This window comes from Bombina bombina, chromosome 4, assembly GCF_027579735.1.
Source record: "Bombina bombina isolate aBomBom1 chromosome 4, aBomBom1.pri, whole genome shotgun sequence".
Lineage (NCBI taxonomy): Eukaryota > Metazoa > Chordata > Amphibia > Anura > Bombinatoridae > Bombina > Bombina bombina.
In genome coordinates this window covers 677,411,667-677,425,211 of record NC_069502.1, presented here as the reverse complement: position 1 = coordinate 677,425,211, position 13,545 = coordinate 677,411,667, and the positions used below count along the sequence as shown (strand labels likewise).

The following is a 13,545-nucleotide window of genomic DNA, read 5'->3' as shown; positions in this document are numbered from 1 at the left end:
AAATGGGAATCTGTAAACAAGCTTTGGAGTCCACAAAGATGATGCAAAGACACCCAAAACAAAACATTCAACTATTCCTCCTACTTCCTCTTCCCTCCCACAAGTTCAAACCGTGGACAGGGAGAAGTAAAAGAGATAACTATAACTGCTGCTACCCAAAAACATTCAGGGCAGGTTCGTTAACTGTCACTACCAAGAAAGTTAATAATTTATCAGGTAACAATACATTTTAATTTTCTAATGGTATTGAAAGTCCACAAAAGCCTATTGTTACACATGAGAATCTATACCCAAGGTTTGGAGTCCACAAAGATGATAGGGTGGAATGAAATTGGTAAGGCAGGCACCTATATACTGGGCACAATTCCTGAAGAACCGTTCTACCAATGATGCCTCAGTTGAGGCCAAAAACATCAGACTGGAAAAAAAAAACTGAGAATTATGTCGAAGGCCCATTCATAAAGACCCAAAACATTGACACCGAAAGGTGGAATGGACAGAAGTACAATCCGGAGGCTGCAGACCCACATCTTATTTGTACAACTTACTCGAACAAAGGATAAGGAAAACCACAGTGGCCCTTAGTCCCTTACGCTTGCCAGAAAATGGCACAAACAGGAATGAATGACGGAAATGCTTTAAAATATGGAGGAGGAGCATTAATACCCAAACACATCCAAGTTAAGTAATAAACTCTCAATATAAGAATCAAAATGAAAGCAAAAAGGGCAGGTAAAACATATTGCAGAGTTATATTATCCTTCAACAGTACCAATAGGAAAATCTAAAAATTGTCCATAGAAAACAGTGTTATCCTGGTAAAATTCCAAAGAAGGATTACTCTGAAGAGCAGACACTTCTGAATTGGAGAGCAGAAGAGATCAATCTTCCATATATAAATTTAACAGCAAGAAAGGGATTATAAAAAGGAGTAATAGGTTTAAAATTAAATCTAACCCAAAACAAAGCTTGAATAAAAGATGGAACATCAGGTAAATGAGACAACTTCCTATGAAAGAAAAAAAGGAAGAGATCCATATCTGGCTCATAATAGATTACCCTGAAAGGCCCTTCCAATAAAAAGGAACTGAAGAATATGTGAAATTCTCACTCTGATCCAGGACAAAAACACTTTCAGCACTCTAAGATAAAATACCTTCCACACCTTATGATGTCTACATCCGGAGACATACTTACGCTCCCGTATTTGAATATCGCCTCTCTGATCCAAGAACAGTCAGACTCAGAGAATCTATATCCTGGTACAGAAAGGAACATGCAACCTCTAGAATGCAAGGTAGCTGATCTAACCACTGAGCCACAACTGCTCAACAGATACGTCACAAGTCAAATATGCGAAGACAATATAGAGAAAAAAAAAAAAAAACATAATATGAATGACACCCTCTAAAGCTCCAGATCCCACAAACACGGAAAGGAAGACTCTCTCCCCATAAAACATGAGACAGAAAAGAAAACACAAAAAAACAAACAACAACTTGTGAAGGCTGCCCAGACCAAAACTGGATATAAATCATTGAAAAGAATTTCCAGAAATCTGGGAAAAAACAAATCCTTCCTATTCAATTAGGCGATGACAGGTAGACCTTTATATTGCTTAAAACCTAATTCAGAAACTCAGGAGCTTTCTGAACCTAAATACTAAGGCTATCAAACCTTATTAAAAAGAAAAAAAACGAATTACTCAATAGGAGGAACACCCTGAAAGAAGCACTGATGAGTGTCTCGTCCATGCCTGGAGTTGATTCTGGGACTTCCTGTCTCTGGCCAGTTGCCTTCTAGAAATAAAGTAATAGATTAGTGTAACAATACTGTAGTTAATATTGCAAGGCAGTAACATTTATACAAGATATGGAAAATATTGTATATGTACGCACCTAGGTATATTATTGTACCCCAATAAATAGTAGTAGAAGTAGTACAAATCTAAAAAGGACTGCAGGATGTACTCACAAGAAAATATTGCATGGCAATAAAAAACATTAATTCAACATATTGAAAGATAATACATAGCGACACACCAAAGTGAAATATTGTACCACAAAATAGTAGAAGAGAGTAGACTGTTAAAACAATACTGCAATATTCATTGCCAAGCATAATAGGCAAGGCAAAAACTAACATGAATACTCATTTCGCAAATACCATAGTACCTCAACTGAAGTACAGGTATATTATCCCTCAGCAGAAAAGGAAGTAGACTAGCAATCTAGTATAACTACTGTAGTGTTCACTTACAGAATAATATTGAAAAGTTTAAGAATAATAAAACAAGGACTAACAATACTTATACACACTTAAGAGTATATGATTGCACATCAATAAATGGTAGTTTAGCAGTACTGTGCATACAAAACATAAAAGCACAAAACACCATTATAAGATATTGCATATGCTGAAATATTCCACAAAGTAAAGGTACACCATTGTATAGCAATAAAGAAAATAATGTAGTACAGTATAAGGAATATAAAGTATTATCCGCTCAAGATAAAGTGGTACACCATTGTACCGAAAAAAACATAGCAGTAGTATCAGATATTTAATAGGCAGTAATAGTCTTTCACAACGTAAAAGGTACACCATTGTACAATCATGTAAAAGGAGCATTGCTGTAGCCATGGCTACAAGAGAACTACATACAGATGCAAAACAGGTATTGTGCTTATCTGAAACCAAAAAACCTACTATGTTAAGTGTACAATATCATTCTGGCAATAAAAAATATATTAATATATGGAAGAAAGTCCAGATATGCCACGCAAGGATGATTTGTATATACATATGAGTCTACCATTGTCCAGACTATATCACTGAAAAACAGATGATAAAAAAAAAACAACAAAAAACAACTGTATTCTAGTTAATGTAATACAATAGATACATATAGAGAAAGCAATCGAAGCAGCTGAGATGTCCCTTCCAGAAAAACATCACAAACCTTATGGATATACCTTGGGAGATCTATTTTAAATCTATAGGTGACAAAGTGCTTAGTGCTGCAGATACTACAGACTGCAAAGAGTATAAAAATCTGGTGGAGATATTTTAAATCAGTCAGCAATATAAGAGCTGAGATTGAGAATTTGTACAGGGGAGTATACTGGAGTAGCTGGGGGACTAGGGCCGCTGACTGCACTTGGACAATACAGCAGAAGAAAACATTCTGCAGTAGTTACTTGACAGGAGCTGTCTAATTGTGCAGGAGGACAACATATGTAGCTCACAAGACATATTTGTTTGAGACAATTACCCCTCATAAATAAATGCTTACTGGGCGATAGCCTTGCTTACTGAGCTATATGGATGTTGAATCCTCAGAGAAAATTCAAACTGATCCCTATGAAAATCCCTTTTGTCCTCTGAAATAATCACAGATAAACCAAACATTGGATATATAATGAAGAATGGACTTAGTCATCTGGAATCTCCGTGTTCTGTTCCCATATTAGACTTATTTCAGCTTAAGAAAAAAAACAAAAAAACAACGTATTGATCTAAAGGATAAATACTCTCTAAGCAAGAACGCTCCGTTCAGCTATGACCTAAATGTACTCAACAAGCGCGCTGTTCAATCTGCGCTGAACTAGTGTGCCGTCCGATACTAATTTAACAGGTGCCCTCTGTGGGTTTCTAGCAAGTGCGAGTGAAAGCCCAATACAGGAAGTGGGGGGAGAGCGCGTCAGATGGTCCTGCAGCGGGAAAAACTGTAAAACCTAACTGTTGCAGGACCGTTGTCAAGATACTCCCTGCTGCATCTCCATTATAATCTGGATTAATTGTGGGCACATTTGGTGCCTTAAAGACCCAGTTTATACGGAGGGACAGCAGGGATCTTGCAGAAGAAACGCTTACTTCTTAGATACACAGAGTCTAGAACAATAAAACTAGTTGAATAATCACCCCTAGTACTAGCATCACAATGGGGGGGGGAGCATAGAAGAAGAAAGATAATGTAAAGGCAGTAAAAGAATACAAAAGAAAAAAAGAATGAGTAAGACAATACAAACAATATTGAACAAATAAAAATCTTCATCTTAGCCTAACAGAAGAAATTACACTACTTAGAAAATTCTTTTGACTTCTTTGTAAACTTGCACAAGTACATAACAAAACTTACACTAAAAAGACACTTTTAAAAAGTAAAAAAAAAAAAAAGACAGAATAAAAACATGGAAGATATAAACACAGAGATCTTAACCGATAAAGACTTAGAGGTCTTAACTGCACTGCAAGAACTCAATATGACTAACAAAATAACTAAGGAGGGGTACATTATTTTACTCACATATGATATACATACTACTTTTAAACCTCCCTGAACTTTTTCCCCCACCCATTTTATTTCGGTATTTGCAAACATAATACAGGAAGAACTAGCCAACCTCTGTCTAAATTACAAGATTAAAAATTATAACCTTACAAAAAAGATTAACAAAATTTTAGACAATATTAAAAATGATTTAATTTTATCAGGATTATCTTACCCCCAGTAGACTGAGTAAGTGGAGAAAAGATTTTTCTAATGTATGTGGTAAATGCTCCTACCCAGACCCTGATTTTTTGCACTACATCTGGTACTGCCCTAAGATTCGTAGATACTGGAACTAGGTTTCCTTCTGGCTCTCAAAAATCACAACCACCTCCATCACACTCACGCCTATACATGTATTATTCCTAGACCAGTTAACAATTCCAAGACAGGATAGGAAGCTTCTCATTAAAGGGACATGAAACCCAAAAATGTTCTTTCATGATTCAGATACAGAATACAATTTTAAACAACTTTCTAATTTACTTCTATTATCTAATCTGTTTTATTCTCTTGGTATCATTTGTTGAAGGAGCAGCAATGCACTACTGGTTTCTAACTGAACACATGGGTGAGCCAATGAAAATCAGTTTATATATGCAGCCACCAATCAACAGCTAGAACCTATGCTGCACATGAACTTTCCTAGATAAACATTTCAGCAAAGGATAACAAGAGAAAGAAGCAAATTAAATAATAGAAGTAAATTGGAAAGTTGTTTGAAATTGTATTATCTGTCTGAATCATAAAAGATTCATGTCCCTTTAATGCTATACTCTTAGCCAGGAAATGCATCTTTCACAAATGGCTTCATAGAGAGGCACCCTCCATTATGCTTCTTAAGCAAATGATGTTGAAATCCTTGTTGTGGGAACAATGTGATATTCTATTTGATGTTAATGTACGAGTAACCCCTTTTATTGTGAAATGGAGACTTTTTTTTTTAAATCTTTAGATCTCCCAACCCAGAGGGAAATACTTTACCCCTTTAAACATACCATTTATATGTTGGAAGCGAACCTACGAGGTGACTGGAACATCTGGCCGAATGTCTTGGAATGTTAAGGGGGAGTGGGAGATGTGTGAATCACCTATCTAATTCACTAACTATCCTTATAGTTGGAAGTGTAAATTGCAGCAATATTTAGCAAGATTTGTTTAAGGTTTTTGATTCTTTTCTTATTTTTTTTTTTTAAAGCCCCACCCTAGGGCCCACAAGCAGTCATAGGGTGCTTTAGTTTTCAACTGTTTAAAAAATTATACAAAACTGTTCAATAGGCAATGTGACTAGTGTTTACCCCGAGTGAGGGGTGAAATCTTCCGGACATTTAACAAACTATTGACTATGATTAGTGTTTTCCTTTTTTATTTTAACTGCACGACCACGTAAGTGGACTGTCATGAACCTTTATGTTGGTAATTATATTTGTTTGCCTATTGACAAAAATATTTTGAGAATTTTTTATTTTTATTTTAGTCTCATCATAAGTGAGGCGGTTAAGGGAGGGGGAATAGTAGTACAAGGGACGCCTACATAGCAGAAGCACACCGTCTCCTGGGGGACACCAATACAAAAAAAATTAATAATCTTTTCATATCTACAATAATACAGGGAACTACTGGATACTGCACAACATCAATGTATTCTTAATGACAACGAATTTGAATTCCTGACCCAAAATCTCCCAAAAGTAGCCACTTTTTAACCATCGTCCAAAAATTCACAAAAGCCTAAAATGACCCACAAGGAAGAAATTATAGTCTCAGGTATTAAAGGGACAGTCTACACCAGAATTTTTATTGTTTTAAAAGATAGATAATCCCTTTATTACCCATTTCCCAGTTTTGCATAACCAACACAGTTATAATAATATACTTTTAACCTCTGTGATTATCTTGTATCTAAGCCTCTGCAAGCTGCCCCTTTTTTCAGTTCTTTTGACAGACTTGCAGTCTAGCCAATCAGTGCCTGCTCCCAGATTACATCACGTGCACAGTGTTATCTATATGAAATATGTGAACTAACACCCTCTAGTGGTGAAAAACTGTTAAAATGCAATCTGAAAGAGGTGGGCTTCAAGGTCTAAGAAATTAGCATATGAACCTCCTAGGTTAAGCTTTCAACTAAGAATACCAAGAGAACAAAGCAAAATTGGTGATAAAAGTAAAATGGAAAATTGTTTAAAATTACATGCTCTATCTGAATCATGAAAGTTTATTTTGGCCTAGACTGTCCCTTTAACTCTTTTACTACTAAACTGTCCGAATGTGTTGATACCTACTTACAGCCACTAGTACCCATTTTGAATTCCTACTTAAAGGGACATAATATTCATATGCTAAATCACTTAAAACTGATGCAGTATAACTGTAAAAAGCCGACAGGAAAATATCACCTAAGCATCTCTATGTAAAAAAAGAAGATATTTTACCTCACAATTTCCTCAGCTCAGCAGAGTAAGTGATGTGTAAAAAGTTAAACTTCAGCTGCTGTCCAGCTGCAGGTAAAAAAAAAATAAAAAAAAAATGAAGAAATGATGAGCAGCCAATCAGCATCAGCAGTGCTGAGGTCATGAACTCTTTTACTGTGATCTCATGAGATTTGACTTAACTCTCATGAGATTTCATAGTAAACTTCCTTAAACTGAATAGGGAAACAATATAAGTGTGCACGAAAGCTCACTCCCTTAGCTGTCCCGGGACAGACAGACATACTGATTTGCTGCTTAGAAGTCCTTTAAAATGGGATGTAGCTACTGAGGAACTTTTGAGGTAAAATATCTTCCTTTTTTACATAGAGATGTTCAGGTGATATTTTCTAGTCAGCTTTTTACAGCTATGCTGCATCACTTTCAAGTGTTTCCACATTTGGGTATCATGGCCATTTAACCCTTTGAGTGTTAATGACGGCTCTGAGCCGTCACAGAGTTTCTCACTCTGGTGCTAATGACGGCTCAGAGCCGTCATGAGCACTCTCCCACCTTGAGGGAGATCTGGGGGCTCCTAACTGCTCCTACCCCGGCGATCGTGCCTGTAGTGACAGGCATCGCCGGGGCTTCATGTGATGCGCGGTGACGTCACACGTAATGACGTGATAACGTCACCGCGCAACTTTATTTATACTTAACAATGTTAAGCATAGGAGGAGGGGGGGCATGCTGCTTAGAAGCCTGTATCTCAGGCATCTAAGCAGCTACAGACCCACAAGACCCACGGTTGGAAAGGTAATCGCCTAACCTTTCCAATAGTATAAGTCTTGGGGGTCTGTAAAAAAAAAAAAAAAAAATTACATTTTTTTTTGTTTTTAATTTACAAAAATTAAAAAAGCCTTAGAAAATATTAGCACCCAGGTGGGAAAGTGCTTAGCGCTCAAAGGGTTAAGAGACACCCATCACACCATTGAAAAAAATGACAAAAATACAATGGAATGAAAATCAGTAGGTCCCTTTAAATAAAAGTACCAATAACTGTACAAACCTGATGTCTTTGTTCTTCCATCATCTATACCAGTAGCTAAAGACTCCATCATTTGTGCTTTCTGTATATGAAAATCAATGGGCTGCATTCTTCCCCTTGCTACTGCCTTTTCCATATTTTGTAGGGACTGTTGCTTGTAGCCTCCGGAATTGTCCAAACCAAATTGTCTCTGGCATAAAACATGCAACATTTTTTACTACTTTAATTTAGTTGATATAGAATCATTAAAAGGGACAGTCTACTCCGTTTTGCATAACTCTTTTTAATATACTTTTTACCTGTGTGATTACCTTGTATCTAAGCCGCTGCAAACTGTCCCCTTATTTCAGTTCTTTTGACAGACTTGCATTTTAGCCAATCAGTGCGGACTCATAAGTAATTAAACGGAAGTGAGCACGTTATCTATATGGTACACGTTATAGCTATATAGCTCTGTAGCTCTGAAAAACTGTCAAAATGCACTGAGATAAAAAAGGCAGCCTTCAAGGGCTTAGAAATGAGCATATGAGCCTACCTAGGTTTAGCTTTCAACAAAAAATACAAAGAGAGCAAAGCAAATGTGATAATAAAAGTAAATTAAAAAGTTGTTTAGAATTACATGCCCTATCTGAATCATGAACATTTTATTTTGATTATACTGTGCTTTTATATGAATAAAGATGCATGACAAAATCACAAATCACTAAAACATTTAAGGAGGTTCTCGAAGGTTACAAATGCAAATTAAATATCTATTATCTCATGATATCTCAGCTACTGCAAGGAGTTTCCAAGACAATTCAGTAAAATTACAAAGTAAAGAAAAAAACTAAAAAAAATATGAACAGAATACCACAATTGTAACAACGTTTAGCTTATACTACAATTCATTTATGAAAACTGCCTAAAGCTTTATAGCACTGCTTAAAGTGAATGTAAAGTTGAAAGAATCAGTGCCCGGTTTAAAAAAAAGAAAAATTTATGCTTACCCGATAAATGTGTTTCTTTTTAGACACGATGAGTCCACGGATCATCTTCATTACTTATGGGATATTCACCTCCTGGTCAGCAGGAGGAGGCAAAGAGCACCACAGCAGAGCTGTTAAAAAGCTCCTCCCTTCCCTCCCAGTCATTCGACCGAAGTTAGGAAGAGAAAGGAAAAGCCAAGGTGCAGAGGTGTCTGAAGTTTATAATAAAAAAACAACCTGTCTAAAAGAACAGGGCGGGCCATGGACTCATCGTGTCTAAAAAGAAACAAATTTATCAGGTAAGCATGAATTTTCTTTTCTTTTTAAAGACACAATGAGTCCACGGATCATCTTCATTACTTATGGGATACAATACCCAAGCTAGAGGACACAGATGATACGGGAGGGACAAGACAGGGAACCTAAACGGAAGGCACCACTGCTTGAAGAACTTTCTCCCAAAAGCGGCCTCAGCCGAGGCAAAAGTATCAAATTTATAAAATTTTGAAAAAGTGTGAAGAGGACACCAAGTTGCAGCCTTGCAAATCTGTTCTACAGAAGCTTCATTTTTGAATGCCCATGAGGAAGCAACAGCCCTAGTGGAATGAGCCGTAACCCTTTCAGGAGGCTGCTGTCCAGCAGTCTCATATGCAAAACGGATGATACTCGTCAGCCAAAAAGAAAGAGAGGTAGCCGTAGCTTTCTGACCCTTACGTTTTCCAGAGAAAATTACAAACAGAGAAGAAGACTGACAAAAGTCCTTAGACGCTTGTAAGTAAAATTTCAAAGCACAGACTACGTCCAAATTGTGCAGAAGACGTGCCTTCTGGGAAGAAGGATTAGGACACAAGGAAGGAACAACAATCTCCTGATTAATGTTCCTGTCTGAAACAACCTTAGGAAGAAACCCTAGTTTAGTACGTAAAACTACCTTATCTGAATGGAAAATAAGGTAAGGCGAATTGAATTGCAACGCAGAGAGCTCAGACACTCTACGAGCTGAAGAAATAGCAACAAGAAATAAAACTTTCCAAGATAACTTAATATCTAAGGAATGCATAGGCTCAAACGGAGCCCCTTGAAGAACTTGAGAACTAAATTCAGACTCCACGGAGGAGTAACTGGTTTGAACACAGGCCTGATCCTAACCAAGGCCTGACAAAAAGATTGTACATCTGGGACATCTGCCAGACGTTTGTGTAACAAAATAGATAAGGCAGAGATCTGACCCTTTAGGGAACTAGTCGATAAACCCTTCTCCAAACCTTCTTGGAGAAAAGACAAAATTCTGGGAATCCTAACTCTACTCCACGAGTAGCCCTTGGATTCACACCAATAGAGATATTTACGCCATATCTTATGGTAAATCCTTCTGGTTACAGGCTTACGAGCCTAATTCATGGTCTCTCTGACCGAATCAGAAAAACCTTGCTTGGATAAGATTAAGCGTTCAATCTCCAAGCAGTCAGCTTCAGAGAAACTAGATTTGGTTGAAGGAAAGGCCCTTGAATTAGAAGATCCTTCCTCAACGGGAGAGCTGCATACCAAATCCTGCGAGGCCAAGCAGGTGCAATGAGGATCACCGACACCCTCTACTGCTTGATTTGAGCAATGACCTGAGGCAGAAGCGCAAACGGTGGAATCAGGTATGCTAGGCTGAAGGACCAAGGGACTGCCAGAGCATCTATCAGTTCCGCCTAGAAATCCCTGGACCTCGACCCGTATCTCAGGAGCTTGGCATTCTGACGAGATGCCATGAGATCTAATTCCGGCCGTTCCCATTCGAGAATCAGGTTGGAGAACACTTCCGGATGGAGTTCCCACTCTCCCGGATGAAAAGTCTGTCTGCTCAGAAAATCCGCCTCCCAGTTGTCCACCCCTGGGATGTGGATCGCTGACAGATGGCAAGAATGGGCCTCCGCCCAATGGATTATCTTGGCTACCTCTGTCATCGCTAAGGAACTCCTCGCTCCTCCCGGATGATTGATGTAAGCCACTGACGTTATGTTGTCAGACTGGAATCTGATAAACTGAGTCGAAGCCAACTGAGGCCAGGCCAGAAGGGCATTGAAGATTGCTTAGTTCCAGGATGTTTATAGGAAGAACCGACTGTCTGAGTCCAAACTCCCTGAGCCTTTAGGGAACCCCAGACAGCTCCCCACCCTAGAAGGCTGGCATTTGTTATCACCCAGGACGGTCTGCAAAAGCAGGTTCCCTGGGATAGATGATCCAGAGACAACCACCATAGAAGAGAGTCCCTCGTTTCCTGTTCCAGAGTTATTCGAGGAGACAAGTCTGCATAACCTCCATTCCACTGCCTGAGCATGTTTAACTGCAGAGGCCTGAGGTGGAACCGACCAAACGGGATGATGTCCATTGCCGCCACCATCGGACCGATTACTTCTATGCACTGAGCCACTGATGGTCGAGAAGTGGACTGAAGGACTCGACAGGTATCTAGAATCTTTGATTTCCTGAACTCTGTCAGAAAAATCCTCATAGATATAGGATTAGAGTTTCCAAGAAAGTCACCCTTTTTTTCGGGACTAGGGAACTTTTCTCCAGATTTACCTTCCACCCGTGAGTTCTCAGGAAGGATAGTACCATGTTGGTATGAGATCTTGCTTGTTGACAAGATGGCGTCTGGATTAGAATATCGTCCAGATAAGGAGCCCCCGCAATGCCCCGCGGTCTTAGGACCGCCAGCAGAGACCCCATAACCTTTGTGAAAAATGTGGGTGCCGTGGCCAGACAGAGAGGAAGAGCCACAAACTGAACGTGTTTGTCCAGAAAGGCAAACCTCAGGAACCTGTGATGATCTCTGTGGATAGGAACATGAAGATATGCATCCTTTAAATCCACTGTCATAAAATTGACCCTCCTGGATCAATGGAAGAATGGTACGAATAGTTTCCATCTTGAATGATGGAACTCTGAGAAACTTGTTTAGACTCTTGAGGTCTAAGATAGGTCTAAAAGTTCCCTCCTTTTTGGGAACTACAAACAGATTTTAATAAAAACCCTGCCCCTGTTCCTGTACTGGAATGGGAATAATCACTCCCAGGGAGGAAAGATCTCTTACACAATGTAAGAGCGCCTTTTTTTTTTTATCTGGTTTGCAGATAATCTTGAAAGAAGAAATCTTCCTCGGGGAGGAAAATTTTTGAACTCCAGTTTGTATCCCTGAGACACTATTTCTATTGCTCAGGGATCCTGAACGTCCCGAGCCTGAACAAAGAAGGAGAGTCTGCCCCCAACCAGATCCGGACCCGGATCTGGGGCATGCTCTTCATGCTGTTTTGGATTCAACAGCGGGCTTCTTGGATTGTTTACCTTTGTTGCAAGACTGGTTGGGTCTCCAAGTAGGCTTAGATTGTTCCGGTTTAGAGGAGGAAGAGAAAGAATTTCCATTGAAATTTCGAAAGGAACGAAAATTATTCTGTCGCCCTTTCTGCTTGCTTCTCCTATCCTGAGGAAGGCAATGACCCTTACCTCCCGTAATAGAGATAATTTCTGTCAGGCCAGGTCCAAACAAGGTCTTCCCCTTGTAAGGAATCGCTAGCAGCTTAGATTTAGATGACACGTCCGCAAACCAAGGTTTTAACCATAAGGCTCTGCGGGCTAGGATAGCGAAACCCCAAACTCTTAGCTGCTAACTTAGTAATTTGCAGAGAAGCATCCGTAATAAAGGCATTAGCTAACTTCAGAGCTTTAATCCTATCTTGGATCTCCTCTAAGTACGTCTCAGTCTTGAGAGACTCGGACAGAGCATCAAACCAAAAAAGCTGCTGCACTGGTGACAGTAGCAATGCATACAGCCGGCTGCAATAGCAGACGACCCTGGTGAACATAAATCTTTTTAAGTAGATCCTCTAACTTTTTGTCCATGGGGTCTTTAAAAGCACAACTATCCTCAATGGGAATAGTAGTTTGCTTGGCTAAGGTGGAAATAGCCCCTTCCACCTTAGGAACTGTTTGCCAAGCTTCCCTGACAGCGTTAGCGATAGGAAACATCTTTTTGAAAATAGGAGATGGCGAGAAGGGAATACCTGGTCTCTCCCATTCCTTAGAAACAATCTCCGAAGCTCGCTTAGGAACTGGAAAAACATCTGAGTAAGAAGGAACTCGACTTTGCAGGAGTCACAGTCGTCTAAGGTAACCAAAACCTCCCTGAGTAACAGGCGGAGGTGTTCTAGTTTAAATCTGAAAGAGACCACCTCTGAGTCAGTCAAAGGCAATATACTCTCTAAATCTGAAATTTCACCTTCTGAGAGAGCCTCTATACCCTCCATCTCAGTTCCCTGGGAGGGTACATCCGAGATTGCCACCATGGCATCAGAAACCTCACTGATAACATGGGTGTCTTTCCTCTTACGTTTACCTTGTAGCATAGGAAAAGCAGACAACGCATCAGAAATTGTGGAAGACATAAGTGCAGCTATGTCTTTTAGAGTAATTCCAGCAGGCGCTAGAGTAGAAGTACAGGGCACTGCTTGTGCGGGCATTAAAGTTTGGGACTCTTGGGGAGAAAGCTGCGGCATACTCCGATTCTCATCATTAGACTACTGAGAAGCATCCGCCTTAGACAAATCTTGTTCATGAAAAATCTTTTCTCTATAACTTAAAGCCCTCTCAATACACGAGGGACAAAAAGGAACTGGTGGTTCCACATTGGCATCCAAACACATGGAGCAAGTAACATTTTCCACTGCTCCTATGTCCATACTGAATTACCATAAAATGACAATGTAATAAAAAACAGATTTTAACAAAAAAAAAAAAAAATTA

General features: G+C 39.2%; 1 protein-coding gene across 1 annotated transcript in view; it reads right to left on the bottom strand.

The window, feature by feature from the left end:
- Positions 1–13,545, bottom strand: part of ZUP1 (zinc finger containing ubiquitin peptidase 1) — a gene marked incomplete at its 3' end in the record, with an annotated part of 60,743 nt that overhangs the window by 31,800 nt on the left and 15,398 nt on the right. The window contains 1 exon segment of the mRNA XM_053709140.1: positions 7,811–7,979. Coding sequence (XP_053565115.1) covers positions 7,811–7,979 — 169 coding nt within the window.